Below are 18,165 nucleotides of genomic sequence, written 5' to 3'. Positions count from 1 at the left end.
CGCTACAGTACATTCCAGTGCCTGCTTGGATGTGTTTTTACTGTTTGTAAGCTAGTGTTTGGCACATGCCGTTCATATCAACACAGGTCGTGATGCTGTGGGCAGCCTGCTGGGTGGGGATGGAGCAGAGCTTGTTTCTCTTTCCCTCTCCACAAATAAGGTTGCCAATTTTGGTTGGTTGTGTTCCTTGAGGTTTCATCACATGATCTAATCTTTAATTAAAGATTAATCTTTAATGCCTGGAGACTCCAGGATAATCTTGGAGGGTTGGCAACCCTACATCTTGGGGCTAAATGACCCCCAATGAATTACAGTAGCTATCCACCTGTAATGGGTGATCAGCAGACAAAGGTCTCTGCCTCAGGGTGAAGCTTCAAAAGGCTGAATTCTTCAGGTTACATTTGCATATGCCACCCAAACTATAAAGGTTTCAGAGTAGCAGCTGTGTTAGTCTGTATTCGCAAAAAGAAAAGGAGGACTTGTGGCACCTTAGAAACTAACCAATTTATTTGAGCATAAGCTTTCGTGAGCTACAGCTCATTTCATCGGATGCATAAAGTGGAAAATACAGTGAGGAGATTTATATACACACAGACCATGCAAAAATGGATGTTTACCATACACATTGTAAGGAGAGTGATCACTTAAGATGAGCTATTACCAGCAGGAGAGTGGGGTGGGGGGAGAGAAAACCTTTTGAAGTGATAATCAAGGTGGGCCATTTCCAGGCGTTAACAAGAACATCTGAGGAACAGTGGGTTGGGGGGGGGGGGAGAGGGGAAGAATAAACAAGGGAAAATAGTTTTACTTTGTATAATGACTCAACCACTCCCAGTCTCTATTCAAGCCTAACTTAATTGTATCCAATCTGCAAATTAATTCCAATTCAGCAGTCTCTCGTTGGAGTCTGTTTTCGAAGTTTTTTTGTTGAAGAATAGTCACTTTTAGATCAGAAATCGAGTGACCAGAGAGATTGAAATGTTCCCCGACTGGTTTATGAATGTTATAATTCTTGACATCTGATTTGTGTCCATTTATTCTTTTACGTAGAGACTGTCCAGTTTGACCAATGTACATGGCAGAGGGGCACAACTACAATACCCACCTGCGGAAGTGAAGAAACAGACTGACAGAGCCAGAAGAGTACCCAGAAGTCACCTACTACAGGACAGGCCCAACAAAGATAATAACAGAATGCCACTAGCTATCACCTTCAGCCCCCAACTAAAACCTCTCCAACGCATTATCAAGGATCTACAACCTATCCTGAAGGACGACCCATCACTCTCACAAATCTTGGGAGACAAGCCAGTCCTTGTCTACAGGCAGCCCCCCAACCTGAAGCAAATACTCACCAGCAACCACACAACAGAACCACTAACCCAGGAACCTATCCTTGCAACAAAGCCCATTGCCAACTGTGCCCACATATCTATTCAGGGGACACCATCATAGGGCCTAATCACATCAGCCACACTATCAGAGGCTCGTTCACCTGCACATCTACCAATGTGATATATGCCATCATGTGCCACATCCGATGAAGGGAGCTGTAGCTCACGAAAACTTATGCTCAAATAAATTGGTTAGTCTCTAAGGTGCCACGAGTACTCCTTTTCTTTTTCCAAACGATAAAGGAATCACTCACAGGTTTAGGGGTGTGTTTTGTTTGAGCTAACAGCTGTTATGAGCTTGTGGCCTTGTTGAAGTTGGGTTGATCCCTGGTAAACTCATTAGTATGCATATAGCTTCTTTTATTGTTGAAATATACTTTCTCTGTAATGCTTTTTCCTTAAGAATAAATGTACTTGTCTAGCAATGGCTGTATGGTAGCTTAACTGTGGGCAATTATGCTATTTTATAGGCTCTCAGAAGCCAAAACAGGCCATCTTCAGCAGTCTGACTTGCTGGGGAATTCAGTGTAGGCAGGGAACTGTGCAGCCTGGAAAAAATCCTGATCAGGAAGGAGAGAGACTCACGTCCTCCACCCACATGCTGTGACAGCGGGAGAGGCCACAGCCTGAGGGGGACTTTGCAGGACCATAGAGGGGGAATGCAAGTGCCCTGAATTGTGACAGCTGCTTATGGAAGGGTGTAACAATTCAGGAGTGTGGGCAGCAGGTGGGCAGGTTCCCAGCTGTGACCGCCTGCCTGAGACCAGATCCTCAGGGTAGGACTTAATATCCCTGGACGTATGGAAAATTCTGTCTCAGCTGGGCAGCCCCGGCTATGGGGCTGACACATGATGGGGTGCAGGGAGAAGTGGGTCAATGTACCACCCACCTGTGGCCTCTGCTGTCCACCTCCTCTCCCTTCTCCCCACCGACCCCTCCTTCCAGCATGATTTTCTATTACTCTCATCCGCAGCCAGGGTTAAACGCCCCCTGGCGGCCGAGGCGAGGAACAGAACGGCCCTGCCACCAGCCCAGGAAGGAGGGAACGCACGCGCAGTGCCGCCTCCGAGACGCCCCGAAGGGAGGGAGGCAGGCAGGCAGGCAGGAAAAGGGACGCATGTGCAAAGGCGGGAGCTTGGGGTTTGTTTCCCCTCAGAGGCGGCAGCGGTGCCGTGGCCGCACGCGCAGTGGTACGCGAATGAGCCTCGCGTCGCAAGGCAGGAGGAGGGAGGTAAGCTGCGACTGCGCAATGTGTGTGGCTGGCTCCCCGCCCGCCAGTGGAGGAGGGGACGGGAAGCCGGAAGGGCCAGAAGTCGCTGTTTTGTTGGTCAGCGATGGGTCTTTTCGGGAAAACGCCGGAGAAGCCGCCCAAGGAGCTGGTAATGGCGGGGGGCACCCGCGGGAGAAGGCGCGTTCCCCACCCCCCGGGAGGGTGGGGGATGAGGGCGCCTTTGGGGCAGGGCGGCCGCTGAAGGGGTGGGGCCGGGGACACTGCGGGGGCGGGGCAGTGAAGGGGCGAACACCCTGCGGGGGGGGGAGAGGCTGAGAGTGGGGTCGGGGGGAGGGGTGAAGGGGCGGCCGCCAAGTGGTTGGGTGCTATGTAGGGGGGGCTTTGTGAGGGGATGGCCGCCATGGTGGGGAGTGGGCGGGTAATGCTGAAAGGGGGGGGTCGGGTTGAAGGGGGGCCGCCATGGGGCTGGGTTGGGCGCTGAGGGAGTGGGGCTGGCCGCTGAGAGGATCAGAGCCCCCAGCATCTCAGGGCTGCTGTGACCGGGTCCCACCGGGCCAGGTACCGACATGCTGAGGGGTGTCGGTGAAGCAGCTGGCCCCCTGGGATGGATGGGGGCTGCAATGGGGGCCTGCCTCCAGTACTCCTGTTGGTGCAGCCCATAGAGGCAACAGGCTGTAACTGACGGCTTGCGTGCAGATAGCCCATAAGGCAGTGCATCTCAAACTCACCCCTTTCACACAGCAAGCCTCTGAGTGCGACCCCCCCCCCCTTATAAATTAAAAACACTTTTATCTATTTAACACCATTATAAATGCTGGAGGCAAAGCGGGGTTTAGGATGGAAGCTGACAGCTCGCGACCCCCCCATGTAATAGCCGCGTGACCCCCTGCGGGGTCCCGACCCACAGTTTGAGAACCTCTGCCATAAGGGATTGGAGCTGGGGGTCTGGACTGAACCCTGTCTAATTAATTTTATGGCTAAAAGATGTCTGGCAAAATTGTCAAGCCTTGTGCCAGTTCTTAACAATACATTCACACGTTACTTTGGCCTTCTGTACATGCAGGAGATGAAGCAGTTTCATTTAACTCGGTTTTTAAACTGATATAGTTAAACGGATGAAAAACACTCTGTAGACGCTTCTGTTTTGTTTTGGGTAGCTTATTTCAATTTAGCTTAGCAGTCTCTACCAAATTAAAATAGGCCACTCTTAAACTGAACTAAGACTGTCTGCATAAAAATTTGCACTGGCTTAACTAGATCAGTTTAAAAATACTTTTAGTTAAACTGATGCAAGTGGGTGTGTAATCCATTCCTCTTCTGCCTTTGGCTGAACCTTGTGTAATTTAGGTCAAATTCTTCAGTTCCTTTCCTTTATATACCATACACCTCTGTGGTGCTATAGACATTATTTAAAAAGTAGACACTGGTGCTTGTGAATTGCACTGTGGCGAGCAGAGGAAAGCAGGTCTAAAACTTCTGTTGCTCTGTGTGGGATCAGTGACTACCAATTCAGCAAGGGGAAAACAATGCTGCAAATATGATGTGAGGTTGTGACTCTAGGTTGGACAGAGACTATTTTAGATACAGCAGTAAAGGAACACATGGCTAGAAGTGTGCAATTGTGCAACCATTTCAGAAAGGAAACTTGGGCACCCAAATTTGAAGACTCTTCTATGGACTCTGTAAGTATAGGCAGTGCTGTACAGTAGGTGAACACAGGGCTGGATTAAGGCTGCTCACATTGAGATGGGTCCCCTGTGGCTCTGTCTCCCATTTGGAGTGATGGTGGCAGACCCCGCTCTCCCACCCCAGAGTCAACAACATGGCATCCTACTCTCTCTGCTTGCAGCTGCAGTGGTCCCTTCTCTTCACTCCAAGAAGTAGAGGTGTCAACCTTGGAGCCCCAAATACGAATCTCAGCAGTTGGGATGTATCTACTTGGTTGAGTAGGTAGTCTTGCTGTGCCTTTCCCCTGTCACACCCATTGTAAGATAGAGAAATATAATCCACGCTTTACAGATGAGAAAACATGGCACATAGGCATTAAGTGACTTGTCCTAGGTCACACAGGAAATCTGTGGCAGAGCTGGGACCAGATCTCCTGCATCTCAGTCCATCATCTAAACAACAGATAGGACAGGAAATGCAGTGGAACCCAGTTCTGCACTAATGTGAACATTTCTATGTGGCCACTTATTTGCTTCTGTATAGCAGCAGGCATGAGACAAAAGGTTTTTCTGCACTCAGTTAGCTGACAGGTGTGTACATGTTAGTCTACACACACAACAAATGTTGGCCTGTAAGTATCAGGTCCTGTATGTACCTTGCCTGGTTTCCAAATTGGTATCACGAATGCTTGTTTCCATTCTACTGACAGGAGTCCTTTCGACCTCATACAGTATTGTTATATAACCACAATAGAATCTTTAGACTCCCTTCTGACAAACACTAGAGCATTTCATTACTTACTTTATCTTTACCTGGAACTGTCTTTTTGTTGGCTGCAATAAAGCCCTTGTATTCTAAAGTTTTGTTTAACACATAATCAGTATATTCCCTCCAGCCATTTAATAGTTCAGTTTTCCTCAATAAACCTCCTTTTTTCCCCTCACAAAGCTCATTGCTTTGATTCATTTCACTACTGATCTTTTGGAATTATTTTGCTAAAATGTCTGCCTTTCCCAAATTGGAGACCTCAATTTCACTGTTAACTATAACACCAGGTAGACACTTACTTCAACTTCCATTCATTCTTTGAATTTGTTTATATATTTCTGAAAGCTCTGAATCTTTGTTCAGTTTCCCAAAGAAATTTAGCCAAATTTGATAATCCTTTGTGTGGCTGCCTTACATCTTTTAGAATTCTTTAGGTCTTTACTATTCATCATGTATTTTGCTTGCTTGTATGCCTTCTTTCCTTTATTGCTAATTTGCAACCCTCATTCCCTCAGGGAACTAGATTTCTAAACTAGTGGCAATTTGATGTCTTGTAGATGACCAGATCAGCTGTTGCTGTAATTCCTTTTATTAGATTGTAATAGAATTCTCCTAGGTTGTCAGTTGTATAGTTACTACATAAATATACATAACAATCTTGAAAAGGCCCCAATCAGCTTTTCAAAAATTCCAGTTTAGGAACTTTTTGTGTGTTTTGACATCTCCTCAACCTTGGTACTCAATAAGTGTAGGGAAGTCATCACTTCCCATTCTGTCATCTTTATATATTTCCCAGTGCTTTTACTACCTCTAACACAAAAGGATACATCCACAGAATTAAATCTACTATGTGCTCCTGTATTCAATATTACCAAGTTATGCATATTAGTAAATTGTTCCAAGCATTTACCATTTAGATCAGTTTTGTTTCTTCCCCATAGCTTATTATGACTGTTAAAGTGCCTGAATATTATCAAGTCTCCTGCTGCTGCAAACTTTCTGGCTTTGTAGGAGCTCAGCATGCCTCCATCCAGCTGACCTTCATCATCAATTAGCCTTTCCCAGTCTCTGGCTCTTCCCCAAATGTGGCCTAATTGGCCCCTTCTGAGCCATCTTAACCCCTTCAGGGTTGGTGTGGAGTGAACTCCCCATCACACTTTTTTTTTTCCACTTCTGCTAGGGGTTAACACAGTGATACAAACTGTAAGAACAGGTTTTGTTACATAGCTCCTTACATAGTAGCAATACATATGTTTCACGATGATATTCATAACCAGCGTGACCAGGCTTTCCTCTGATACCTTGCATTACATTCTTTGGTGAACCAGGATGTACGTGCCAGAATTAAGACATTTTTGTAACCTCTGTGCACCCCATCTGTGCCCCTTTGCTAGCTGGCATTAAGAGGTTCTTTGGTCATGCGTGCCAAATGTGCATATATCAGTGCAGGATATTTGTGCCCCCAGGGAAAGAGGTTTGTTGCATTTCTGAAGCATTGATTCTGAAAATATGCATCTAAAAGCTACATAAAAGAACCACTTTTTAAAAATAAAGTACACCCCCTGTCATAAATATAAAGGGAAGGGTAAACCCCTTTAAAATCCCTCCTGGCCAGAGGAAATCTCCTCTCACCTGTAAAGGGTTAAGAAGCTAAAGGTAACCTCGCTGGCACCTGACCAAAATGACCAATGAGGAGACAAGATACTTTCAAAAGCTGGGAGGAGGGAGAGAAACAAAGGGTATGTGTGTCTGTCTATATTCTGTCTTTGCCGGGGATAGACCAGGAATGAAGCCTTAGAACTTTTAGTAAGTAATCTAGCTAGGTACGTGTTAGATTATGATTTCTTTAAATGGCTGAGAAAAGAATTGTGCTGAATAGAATAACTATTTCTGTCTGTGTATCTTTTTTGTAACTTAAGGTTTTTGCCTAGAGGGGTTCTCTATGTTTTTTGAATCTAATTACCCATCCTGACTTTACAGGGGGGATTTTTTTTTTATTTTTATTTACTTCTATTTCTATTAAAAGTCTTTTTGTAAGAAAACTGAATGCTTTTTCATTGTTCTCAGATCCAAGGGTTTGGGTCTGTGGTCACCTATGCAAATTGGTGAGGCTTTTTATCCAACATTTCCCTGGAAAGGGGGGGTGCAAGTGTTGGAAGGATTGTTCATTGTTCTAAAGATCCAAGGGTCTGGGTCTGTAGTCACCTAGGCAAATTGGTGAGGCTTTTTACCAAACCTTGTCCAGGAAGTGGGGTGCAAGGTTTTGGGAAGTATTTTGGGGGGAAAGACGTGTCCAAACAGCTCTTCCCCAGTAACCAGTATTTGTTTGGTGGTGGTAGCGGCCAATCCAAGGACAAAAGGGTGGAATATTTTGTACCTTGGGGAAGTTTTGACCTAAGCTGATAAAGATAAGCTTAGGAGGTTTTTCATGCAGGTCCCCACATCTGTACCCTAGAGTTCAGAGTGGGGGAGGAACCTTGACACCCCCGTTTACCTGAATGGCCTGGGGGACACCTGAAACATTCTGCTAACCAGCCATTCAGACAAATGGAAGTGCTACTTTGAGGTAGGTTCTAGGTATGGGCTGGGAGGCTGTAACGGTCCAGATACAGCTGGGCGGGCTAAAGAGTCTGAGGTATTGCTTTTCCTGATCGTGTGCTATTGTTACTATTCTGGACTATGAGCCAATGAGTGGCTGCACTCTCCCCGTCAGCCCCTGCACACCCCACCCTTCTGTGGTTGTCCCAGTGCCCAGGCTGCCTGTCCCGAGCTGTGGCTGGATATGGCCTCTCCGTGGTTGCAGTGTTAATGTGACTCCTGCCTGCTGATCACTGGGAGGGTATTTCCTGGATTGTGGGGTCAGAGATGAGAGTTGACTAGAGATGCCGCTATGGATACAACTAGTTATTGTGAGCTGCACTTTGCACTGGATACAATGTTGCAGCCATGGAACCATAATTAAGGCTGCGAATCCCTGGATTCTGTGACTTTCCATGACGTCTGCAGCAGCTGGTGCTAGCTCCAGGGCTGCCCAAGCTGGGCAGCCCCTGGGCCAGTAGCAGCAGTCTGGGTGTGTGGGAGGGGGCTAGGGGCAGGGGTTGGGAGGTGCGAGGCTGGTGGTGCTTACCTTGGGTTGGGGGGCTCCTACTTGCATGGCCCTGCAGCTCCTATGCGGAGGGGCCGGGGGCTCTGCACTCTACTTGTGCCCGAAAGCCTCGCCCCCGCAGCTCCCATTGGCGGCGGTTCCTGGCCAATGCAAGCTTCTTGCAGGAGCAGCACGCGGAGTCCCCGGCACCTCTGCAGCCTAGGAGCTGCAGGGACACACACAGCTGAGTAGGGAGCTCCTGCCAGCCCCACCAACCCTCCTCCGCAGCACCAGCAGGGGTCCCAGGCCATGCGCTGCACCCCCCCCCATCATCAGCGGGGTCCTGGGCCACCTCCCCCAGCACCTGTGGCGTCCCTGAACAGCCCCCCTTCCCAGAGCACCTGTGGCCCCCTGCCCAAATTTAAGTTAAGGGTGTATAGTAAAAATCATGGACAGGTCACAGGCTGTGAAGTTTTGTTTACTGCCCGTGACCTGTCCATGACTTTGACTAAAAACACCCATGACTAAAACGTAGCTTTAACCATAATTTGAGTGAATACGTTGTTGCACTGGTGTAGCATGAATTAGAGGCATTGCTGTAAATTGGCTCCTTGAACCCTGCAATTCGCTGGGAGGTGGATGCTGTTTGCAGAGAGAGGATGCACCATGTAGTCAGATAAGTAGGATATTTGGATGAAGGGAATTTGGACAACTGGGAGTGTACTGTATAAAGTCAGTTTTAGTTATGGTATCTTTTATGCTTTCTCTTTTTCCTGTCTTTATTTTTAGGTCAATGAATGGTCGCTGAAGATGAGGAAAGAAATGAGAGTAATTGATAGACAGATCAGAGGTTTGTGTTTTTTTCACATTTTCTCAGACTTCCTCTTTGTGCGTATATATGCTGGTTTATATCAAAATACAAAAGAAAAAAAATGGAATTTTAGGTAACTTCTTAATAGGGAATTGCGGGAAGTCTGTGGAGAGCCAACTATAGTAAATGTAGTGAAATTCCAAGGACTTCAGTGGGCAGGGCACATGGGTAGGATGGTGGAAGATGGATCAACTAAGTGTCTGTGGAAAGGACATCCTTAGAGTGGCAACTTCATGGCTGAGCAAGGAGAAGATGGGATAATACTGAGCAAGACCTAAGAGCTCTTATTGTGAATTACTATCAATGGAGGGGAAAAAATGCCCTTGATCAAAAGAGGTGGGGGCAGACTGTGAGAGTGGCCAAAGGCCTGTGTAGTGTGTGGAGCCACAGAATGAGTTTACTCCTCATTTTAGAGGTACAGAATTGTGAATGTATGAAAAGAACAGTATAGTCCAAGGGATTTATATCTTTTGTAAGCATGAAACTCCCATAGAAGTCTCTAGGGGTAAAATTTTCAAAAGTACCCAAGTCCCATACACTTTCAATGTGAGTTAATCTCCAAAATCCCATTTTCTGAAATTATTTAGGCATTTAAGGTCTTAAGGCACTTGTAAAATTTTCAAAAGTGTCCATTAGGTCAAATTAACCAGCAACTTCAGCCATGTAACGTACAGTTTAGTTGCAAGAGGTTACAATGTGCACTGACTTGCAGGGAGTATGCAAAAAAGTATAACTTACATGTCAGATGGGTAAAGGGAGGTAAATTTGGGAAAGTGACAAACAGGAGAACTGGATATAAGAGGTGAAGTTCGACTTCTGGTAATGGGAGATTGGACTTCAATTTCTGTGAGCACAGGATTGACTCCTGTATGGGTTTTTTTGCGGGAAGGAGGGGAGTTTTGATCTTACACCATACTATTAGTAGATTTTTCTGCTACATCCCCTTCTTCCCACATTCCCAGCAGCTGGGATTGGGTGAGGGGATGGACTTCTCACCAGGGTTTTGCTCTATGAACAAGTTGCAGGAGGACCTTTTGTATTGGTCTCTGACTATTAGGTAAAAAGAACAGGAGTACTTGTGGCACCTTAGAGACTAACCAATTTATTTGAGCATAAGCTTTCGTGAGCTACAGCTCACTTCATCGGATGCATTCAGTGGAAAATACAGTGGGGAGATTTATATACATAGAGAACATGAAACAATGGGTGTTCTCATACACACTGTAATGAGAGTGATCCTTAAGGTGAGCTATTACCAGCAGGAGGGGGGGAGGGACGACCTTTTGTAGTGATAATCAAGGTGGGCCATTTCCAGCAGTTGACAAGAACATCTGAGGAACAGGGTGCGGGTGGGGGAGGGGAATAAACAAGGTGAAATAGTTTTACTTTGTGTAATGACCCATCCACTCCCAGTCTCTATTCAAGCCTAAGTTAATTGTATCCAGTTTGCAAATTAATTCCAATTCAGCAGTCTCTCCTTAGAGTCTGTTTTTGAAGTTTTTTTTGTTGAAGAATTGCCACTTTTAGGTCTGTAATCGAGTGACCAAAGAGATTGAAGTGTTCTCCAACTGGTTTTTGAATGTTATAATTCTTGACATCTGATTTGTGTCCATTTATTCTTTTACGTAGAGACTGTCCAGTTGCCAAATCACAGTAATGCATATGCTATAATAAAATACACATATCATGATTATGCTCAATCTAGAAAAATTGGAGTATGTCATACTGCAACAAAACCATTCAGTTTATTATTAGCTATGGAGCAGAATGTGCCTGTGATGGGATCCCCCCAGGGTGCAGCCTGGGACAGTGCCCCCTGAACTCTCCCCAGCCTGAGCTCTCTCTCAATGCCTTGCTAGTGACCAGCAGCAACCCCTCCGGGAGCTGTGATCACTCAGCACAACCACATGTAGAGCCACACACCCAGCTAAATTGCATGACTGCTCCCCGAGCCGCTCATGAATCACACAGAGAAAGGCACCAGCCAAATCCCCCCAGTTCCCAGCACTGTACCCCAGGAATATACCGTCTTGCACTGCTCAAGATGGGCAGTGAAAATTTATTAATTGATTCACCACTTCAACAATGGAAAGTGGACATACACCAGCCTTTGCCAACCTGAGCAGATTTGCCCCACACTTCATACAAACTCACTGGTAAAGATAAACAAGTAAACAAATGTATTGATTCTAAAGGTAGATTTTAAGTGATATTAAGTGATAGGTTAAAAAGTCAGAATGGTTACTAAAATAAAATATAAGCACACAGTCTAAACTCTCAACCCTATTAGACTGGGCAACGTCTAGATTAAGCAGTTTTTCTCACCCCACTGGATATTGCAGTCCTTAATATACAGGTTTGTTCCTTAAACCTGGGCCAATCTCCTCTGTTGGGAGTCTTGTCTTCTTCTCAGTGTCTTAGTTGCTTGCAGCGACGGTGGGGCAGGAGAAGGGCCCAGTATGTGTCCACTCTGTCTGTTTTATACCCTCAGTCCATGTGCTTGGGGAGCACAAGTCCAGGCATGTCTGCGTGGCATTGCTGAGTCTCTCCAGGCAAGGTTAAGCAATTCCCCCGGTGTTGCCTCATGCAGGCGAGTCATCGCATTGTAGCTCCCTTGCTGGACAATGGCTGTTGATAGGTTGTTTGACACCCCACCCGGGTGTTGCTTACTTTCCTTGCTGTTGCCTCGGGAAGCATACATATGGATAGAGAAATGACTTTCAGCAGATGATAACCTTTTCCCTGATACCTTACAAGGCATGCTTTATACGTAAGATCATGATTATATGAAAATGAGGAATATGGGGGTTACAGTACGCTCCCCCAAGGTATAGAATATCACAGTGCCCCTGTCAAATGGATGCTTTTGGATGTTTAAAGCCAGCAAGTAACTTTATTTCTCATTTCTTTAGTGTCTTCCATCCCAGGACCTCTAAGTACTTTATAAACCTTGAGTTAAGCCTATGACACAGGGATGTGTCTCCACTTGATAGATGGGAAACTGAGGCACAGGGACAATTACTTGTCTAAAGTCATGCATCGTGTCTTTGGCAGAGCTGAAAGTAGAATCTACCTTTTGACCACAAGATAAGTCTGCATTCCCTGCAAAAGGAGATATTCACATAGTTGGGTTCTCTGCCCTCAAAGTAGTCAAACAAAGCTTACCTTACAAAAATATAGACTGATAGAGGCTTTGGGCCTTCTAAATGGTCAGTGTAGGAAGGCTTTGTGCACAATGGATTGATCTTAGCACTTTCTCATGCCTGAACTGTTGTTTCACTTAGGGTATTTGTCCTAGTTGTATTGTACACTCTTTGGAGCAGGGACTTAACTATTCCCGTGTCCTGTAAAGTGCATAGTTGATTGTGCTGAAGAAATGGTTTCAGCATCTTGTAAGCACATGGTGTCTCTTGTGGATAATAAGGGGAAAACACCACTAAGCCAGACTCTTCTAAAGGAAAATAGTCCGGGAGGGGGGAGGGTACTCATTGTCCCAGTGGATTGGCTGATAGAGATTTCTTAGGTGTTCTGCTGCTGAATGACATTTATGCTGGGTGAGTCATTCTCCGAAAGATTCATTAACTCCCACATGAGAATTTGCATTGATGTCTCCAATTCATATTGGGCCTGTGTGTGCCAAAATGCAGAATGCTATTTTGATGGATTTATTTTTATAACTTGCCAAATCCTGAATCATTCTGGTGTAAAATTTCTGTGTAAATCAGTGAGCTTTTGAAAATAATCACTGCATACATTTGTCGTGAGCTTGCTCTCTTTATAAGGCAATTTCACTGAAATCTTCTGTCAGTAATATCCCTAAATGTTAATATAGCTGAATGGATTCAAATGGTGGTGTTGCCTTTTTCTTGCAAGCTAGTTTTCAGCCACCTCTGCAATGGAAGCTTTATTTCTGGGCCAGGAGAACAGAAGCCCAGTTTTTAACCCCTTATTCTTTTATGAGCATATGTCTCTTACCTGAGGATATTTTTCGGGTGCCTTGATTTTTTTGTTTTTTTTGCTGTGCATAGCCACCATTATCCCTTCAAGATGAGTAAAATGCGGAGATTTTACACTACTTAAATCCTTTTCTAAAAGGAGGGACCTTGATTATTTCAGGAAGCTTATGCATAAGAACGGCCGTACTGGGTCAGACCAAAGGTCCATCTAGCCCAGTATCCTGTCTTCTGACAGTGGCCAATGCCAGGTTCCCCAGAGGGAATGAACAGAACAGGTAATCATCAAGTGATCCATCCCCTGTTGCCCATTCCCAGCTTCTGGCAAACAGAGGCTAGGGAACCATCCCTGCCCATCCTGGCTAATAGCCATTGATGGACCTATCCTAGTTCTTGTCTAGTTCTTTTTTTAACCCTGTTATAATCTTGGCCTTCACAGCATCCTCTGGCAAGGAGTTCCACAGGTTGACTGTGCATTGTGTGAAAAAATACATACTTTAGTTTGTTTTAAATCTGCTGCCTATTAATTTAATTTGGTGACCTAGTTCTTGTGTTATGAGAAGGAGTAAATAACACTTTCTCCACATCAGTCACGATTTTATAGACCTCTATCATATCCCCCCTTCGTCATCTCTTTTCCAAGCTGAGCATTGTACAGTACCTTAATTTCAAAGCATAAAAGACTGGAATTCATTTTGTGAAGACGCTATTCAGTATTGTTCTTCCTCACATCTAGTACATGGACATCAAATTAGCAACTGTGAAAAATCAGGACACTTTCTTTTTTGCGGGGGGCGGGGAGACATAGTTGCATATAGAAGACAAAGCCCCTACTGTTGGGACTGTCCCGACAATATTGGTCACATCAAATGCTGGGAGTTAAGCTGGAGACTAAACTAAGGTTGAGTTAGGCCATTCAGGTGTTCCTCAGTCTATCAATGTTGTTGAAAGTTTCCAGAATAAAGGGCTTCTCTAATCATATAACATTATCAATGATATCAACAGTGGCCATACAGCTGTTTCAAATGGATGTATTTTGAATGTACCATTTTATATTTAAAAGTTAATGCACCAGGTGGAATACTATGAATTGCTTCTAAGCCTTGTTCATTAAATGCCAGTGAAAGTGTATAAACCTGGCAGGAAAGCAAGTCAAAGCTTAATTATTTAATGAACTGTGTCTGACCAAGTAAGTGATTATCCCACCTGCAAGATTAAAGATTTTGAGTAATAAACAAATGTGATTCTAAAATAACTTGCAAAGCTAGTTGGGAAGTTGAGCCATTTATTTACAAAATGTGTATGGAGTCTAAATAGATGAAAGATTTCTGCTTCCTGAAGGAGCAAAGTGAATCTAAACCATCTACATTTTTGTGAAAAGGAGTACTTGTGGCACCTTAGAGACTAACAAATACATTTGTTAGTCTCTAAGGTGCCACAAGTACTCCTGTTCTTTTTGCGGATACAGACTAACACGGCTGCTACTCTGAAACCTACATTTTTGTGAGGTCACCCATCATAATGGTATATGAACACCTTCTACAAATCTTTATTTCCCAGCCCAGTTGGCAGGAACAAACAAGATGTTAGGGATTTAAATGTGAGTGATAATGTGACTGAGAACGTTATTGTGGGAAAGCTATAGCAGACAGATGGATTTAGCATGTAGTTCTGAATGTAATGAGGCTGGCAGTCGTTTCCGTAATCTTGGTCCAGCTCCTAAGAAATTTCCATTTTCTTTGGCTACTAGTTTTCCCCTCTTTCTTGGTCACCTCATCTTTTCCAGTGGTGTGGAGCTGAGATTATCACAAGAAAGGGGTCTCTTGGGTAGTTAGTGGGGGCTGATTTCATGCAAGCTGTTGACATTCAGAACAGCAGCCTTGACCTCTAGGTGTTTGAGAGGGAGCCAGTGCAGGGACTGGGAAATCAGGATGATCCATTCCCAGTTACCTGTCTTAGTGAGAAGGCAAGTTGCTGTGTTCTGAACCAGATGCAGACATGCCAAGCATTCCTAACTTTCAGTACTCCTCCTGAATTTGCACATGTAATTACAAAATTACAATTTTAAGTTTAAATCTACTAACTTTGTCTCTGTCACATAAATAAAATGTGTGTGTCACTCACCACCACTGGAGTCCAACAAACACAGCATATAGCATTGTGGGAATGGGGGGCTTTTTTCTCAACTGCCTATGACTTGTGCACAGACTGCACCATGAGGGTCGGAAAGGAGGCAAGATGTGGTGGTTTTGAATAGGTTGGGGCACTGCTGGATTCACTGCCCAAGCCACAGGCTGCGTGTTGCTCTTTAACTGCCCCAAGTGGGCCATGCTGGACTTTGTCAATGTGCTCTAGGTACTAGAGCTCTCCACCAGGATCCACCTGAGGCAATTCATGCACAGCCTGTGGCTTGGGCAGTGAATCCAGCACCACCCCTAGCCCCACTGGTTTGCCATGGTTTGCTTCCTATCAGACCTGACTTCCCAGGCTGAAAGGGAGGTGAAGTCGGAAGGGCAGGAGGAGAAGGCAGCAGTGGTAGAGGAGGAGGATCATCCCAGCAAGGAGTTTCAGGCCAGGAATGGCCAAAGTAATTAAGGGCCCTAGGCAGCATAGGAGGGCACGTTTCCTAGGGCTGATCCTTCTTTCTCTTTAAGGGTGAGGGTCAACAAGTAGGGGAGTGAGGGGAACCCAGCCCCCCAGCCATTGGAGGAGAGGGACAAGAGGTCCCAGTTTCTCCAAAGGGAAGGGGCAGAGAGGTCCAAGCAACCTCCCTAACTTTTTCATAAACATCCCTGAAAGTATGATCAAGGTTGGCATCTCGATAGATGTAGCTTCCTTTACGGCACTAACTTCATAGGTATAAGGAATTTCAGTAAGTAGGATTAGAGGTTATAAACGTCTCTCATCATGGTTGGATCTGTGTCGGATAGGACTTGACCAGTTGTAGATGGAAATTGGCATTCATTGCCACCACAACTGTCTGGCTATCTGAGCGCAGTGCAGTGTCTGGTTTACAGCAAGCAGATTGCATTAATCTAACAATGTGAATGTGGTTGCCTTTGATGATGGCAATTGTAATGGAGGAGGTGAGTGGTTCAAAGTGCTTCCCTCTTCTGGCCAGCATTATTTCACTCATCAGAGTTTAGCTTCAGCCAGCTGCTCTTCATACAGGAGCTGATCTCAGCCAGGTGCTTGGAAAGCTTGGAGGTAATGCTGTGACAGACTGATGTAAGGGAAATCATAGAACTGGATGTGCTATGCTAGAAATAGATATTTTGCTATTACAACTTTAGTTAACAAATCTGTTGGTGATGCATAAACCACAATACCCCATTCAATCTTCAATGGCTGGATACATGCTTAAATGAAAGGCATTATTGAAGTGGAAAGTTTTAATGATGAACTGTTGCTTTTAAAAATGCACTCCAATAAGCAATGAATGTCTGCTCCTAGCTTCCAGCCATTTCTGACGACTTGTCCGTACTTGTTTGTCCTTTGTAACCCAGATATCCAAAGAGAAGAAGAAAAAGTAAAGCGGTCAGTAAAAGATGCTGCCAAAAAGGGTCAAAAAGACGTGTGTGTGGTTTTGGCAAAGGAAATGATCCGCTCTCGGAAGGCTGTGAGCAAACTCTATGCATCCAAAGCACACATGAACTCTGTGCTCATGGGGATGAAGAACCAGCTTGGTAAGAACCTTGTTGCACCTAAATATAATAACTGTTCCTTAGATTAACGGTAGAGATTGGCCCTGAGCTGAATGTTTCAAAATTGGAGTCAAATTCTGTCAAAGTTTGGGATGGTTTGGGCCTATCTCAATGAGTCCAAGCCTGCAGGATGTATTTACACTTAAGTCATCTGCTCCAAAAGGTAGTCTTTCCTCTCATGATGCGCTGTGTGTCTGTTTTTCTTTGAGCGTTTCTAAAGTAGCGAGAGTATGAGTAATGCTGGTTGACTCCAGAGCCCCTTGTAAGAAAGATTCTAGCATTACAAGAAGAGCTTGATCACATTCTGTTACTGGGGTAGGGTGTTTTTTGACAGGCTGTGTATCCGAGGGGTATTTCATTTGTAAGAGCACCCTGTATCTTCTTGCATGAATTCCTGTGGTTTTTAAAGCAAGAGTCCTGCACTGTGAAGCATCAAAGCAAGGGTGGGCTTGATAGAGAAGAGGAACAATTTTCCCAATGGCTTAATATTTAGCACTTAGACCATTTTTCATCTGTCAAAGCATTTGACAACCCCTTACTGAGACCTTCTTCCATGCCTCCCCTACACTTAGAATTTTTGCCCCCTTCTTGACCATCTACAAGCCTTGTTGTCCATGTTGAAAGCTCCCTTTAAAATGCATTTTCTGGCTGGTCTATCACTGATAACTCACCACACTGTAGCTCCTAACAGCAGCAGGGAGAAAAGGGATCCAAGAATAGGGAGGGGAAGACTTGCAAGCAGTTGCCTTATTATTAATTTGTATTACTGTAGCACCTAAAAGCCCTAGTCATGGACCAGGACCCTGTGGTGGTGTACAAACGCAGAACAAAATGAGGAGGAGCTCCTAGCTCTGCAGTGGAGGCACCTTCTTTAGTCCACAACAGGCGCCAGAGTCTGATTTAATCAGATCATATATATATATGTTTGCTAAGAGGAGACCTAGTGTGATTTATCGGGTCCATTGGGGACGAGGGGAGAAATGCATTGGAAGAGGTGTAGAGAAAAGCAGGGTGACGGACTGGCTGGGTGTGTGAACAGCTTCCAGAAAGAACGACCAGCCAACCACCAAAAAACTGAGGTGCGAGGCTGAAAAGCTGGGCCAGGGGAGGAGGCTCCCCAACAAGTTGGCTGGGCAGCAGAACTAGGGAGGCAGGATTGGAAGACAGTAAGTGAAGACTTATTGATCCAGGTGTTAGCTCTTGCTGTATGGTCCATGCAAATGGTTATAATTAAGGCTCCGTGTTTGTCATGGAAGTCATGGATTCCGTGACTTTCCATGACCTCTGTAACTTCTGCAGCAGCCTGGTGTGGCTGGCCCAGGAGCCGCCTGGCTGCTGCTGGGACAGTCTCTGCCCTACTGCCCCCCAGCAGCAGGAGTTTGGGGGTGTGGGGCTCAGGGCTGGGGGGCGGGGCGGTGGTTACTTGGGGGGAGCCCTCTGGAAGGGCGACAGGAAGTCCCCTCCCTCAGCTCCTAGCTCCATGTGCTGCCT

The 18,165-nt window shown here is 45.3% G+C and overlaps 1 protein-coding gene across 3 annotated transcripts in view; it reads left to right on the top strand.

The window, feature by feature from the left end:
* The window catches only part of LOC141986865 (charged multivesicular body protein 3), a 61,284-nt gene that overhangs the window by 38,139 nt on the left and 4,980 nt on the right, over nucleotides 1-18,165 (top strand). Inside the window, exons 1-3 of one of the 3 annotated variants that reach the window (XM_074951887.1) lie at nucleotides 2,497-2,625; nucleotides 8,936-8,996; nucleotides 16,477-16,656. In XM_074951887.1, the coding sequence (XP_074807988.1) occupies nucleotides 2,512-2,625; nucleotides 8,936-8,996; nucleotides 16,477-16,656 (355 nt within the window). In that variant the 5' untranslated portion in view covers nucleotides 2,497-2,511. The other 2 variants (XM_074951888.1, XM_074951889.1) reach the window with 2 other exon arrangements.

Source organism: Natator depressus, chromosome 4 (genome assembly GCF_965152275.1).
Source record: "Natator depressus isolate rNatDep1 chromosome 4, rNatDep2.hap1, whole genome shotgun sequence".
Lineage (NCBI taxonomy): Eukaryota > Metazoa > Chordata > Testudines > Cheloniidae > Natator > Natator depressus.
This window is presented reverse-complemented; position numbering and strand designations above follow the sequence as displayed.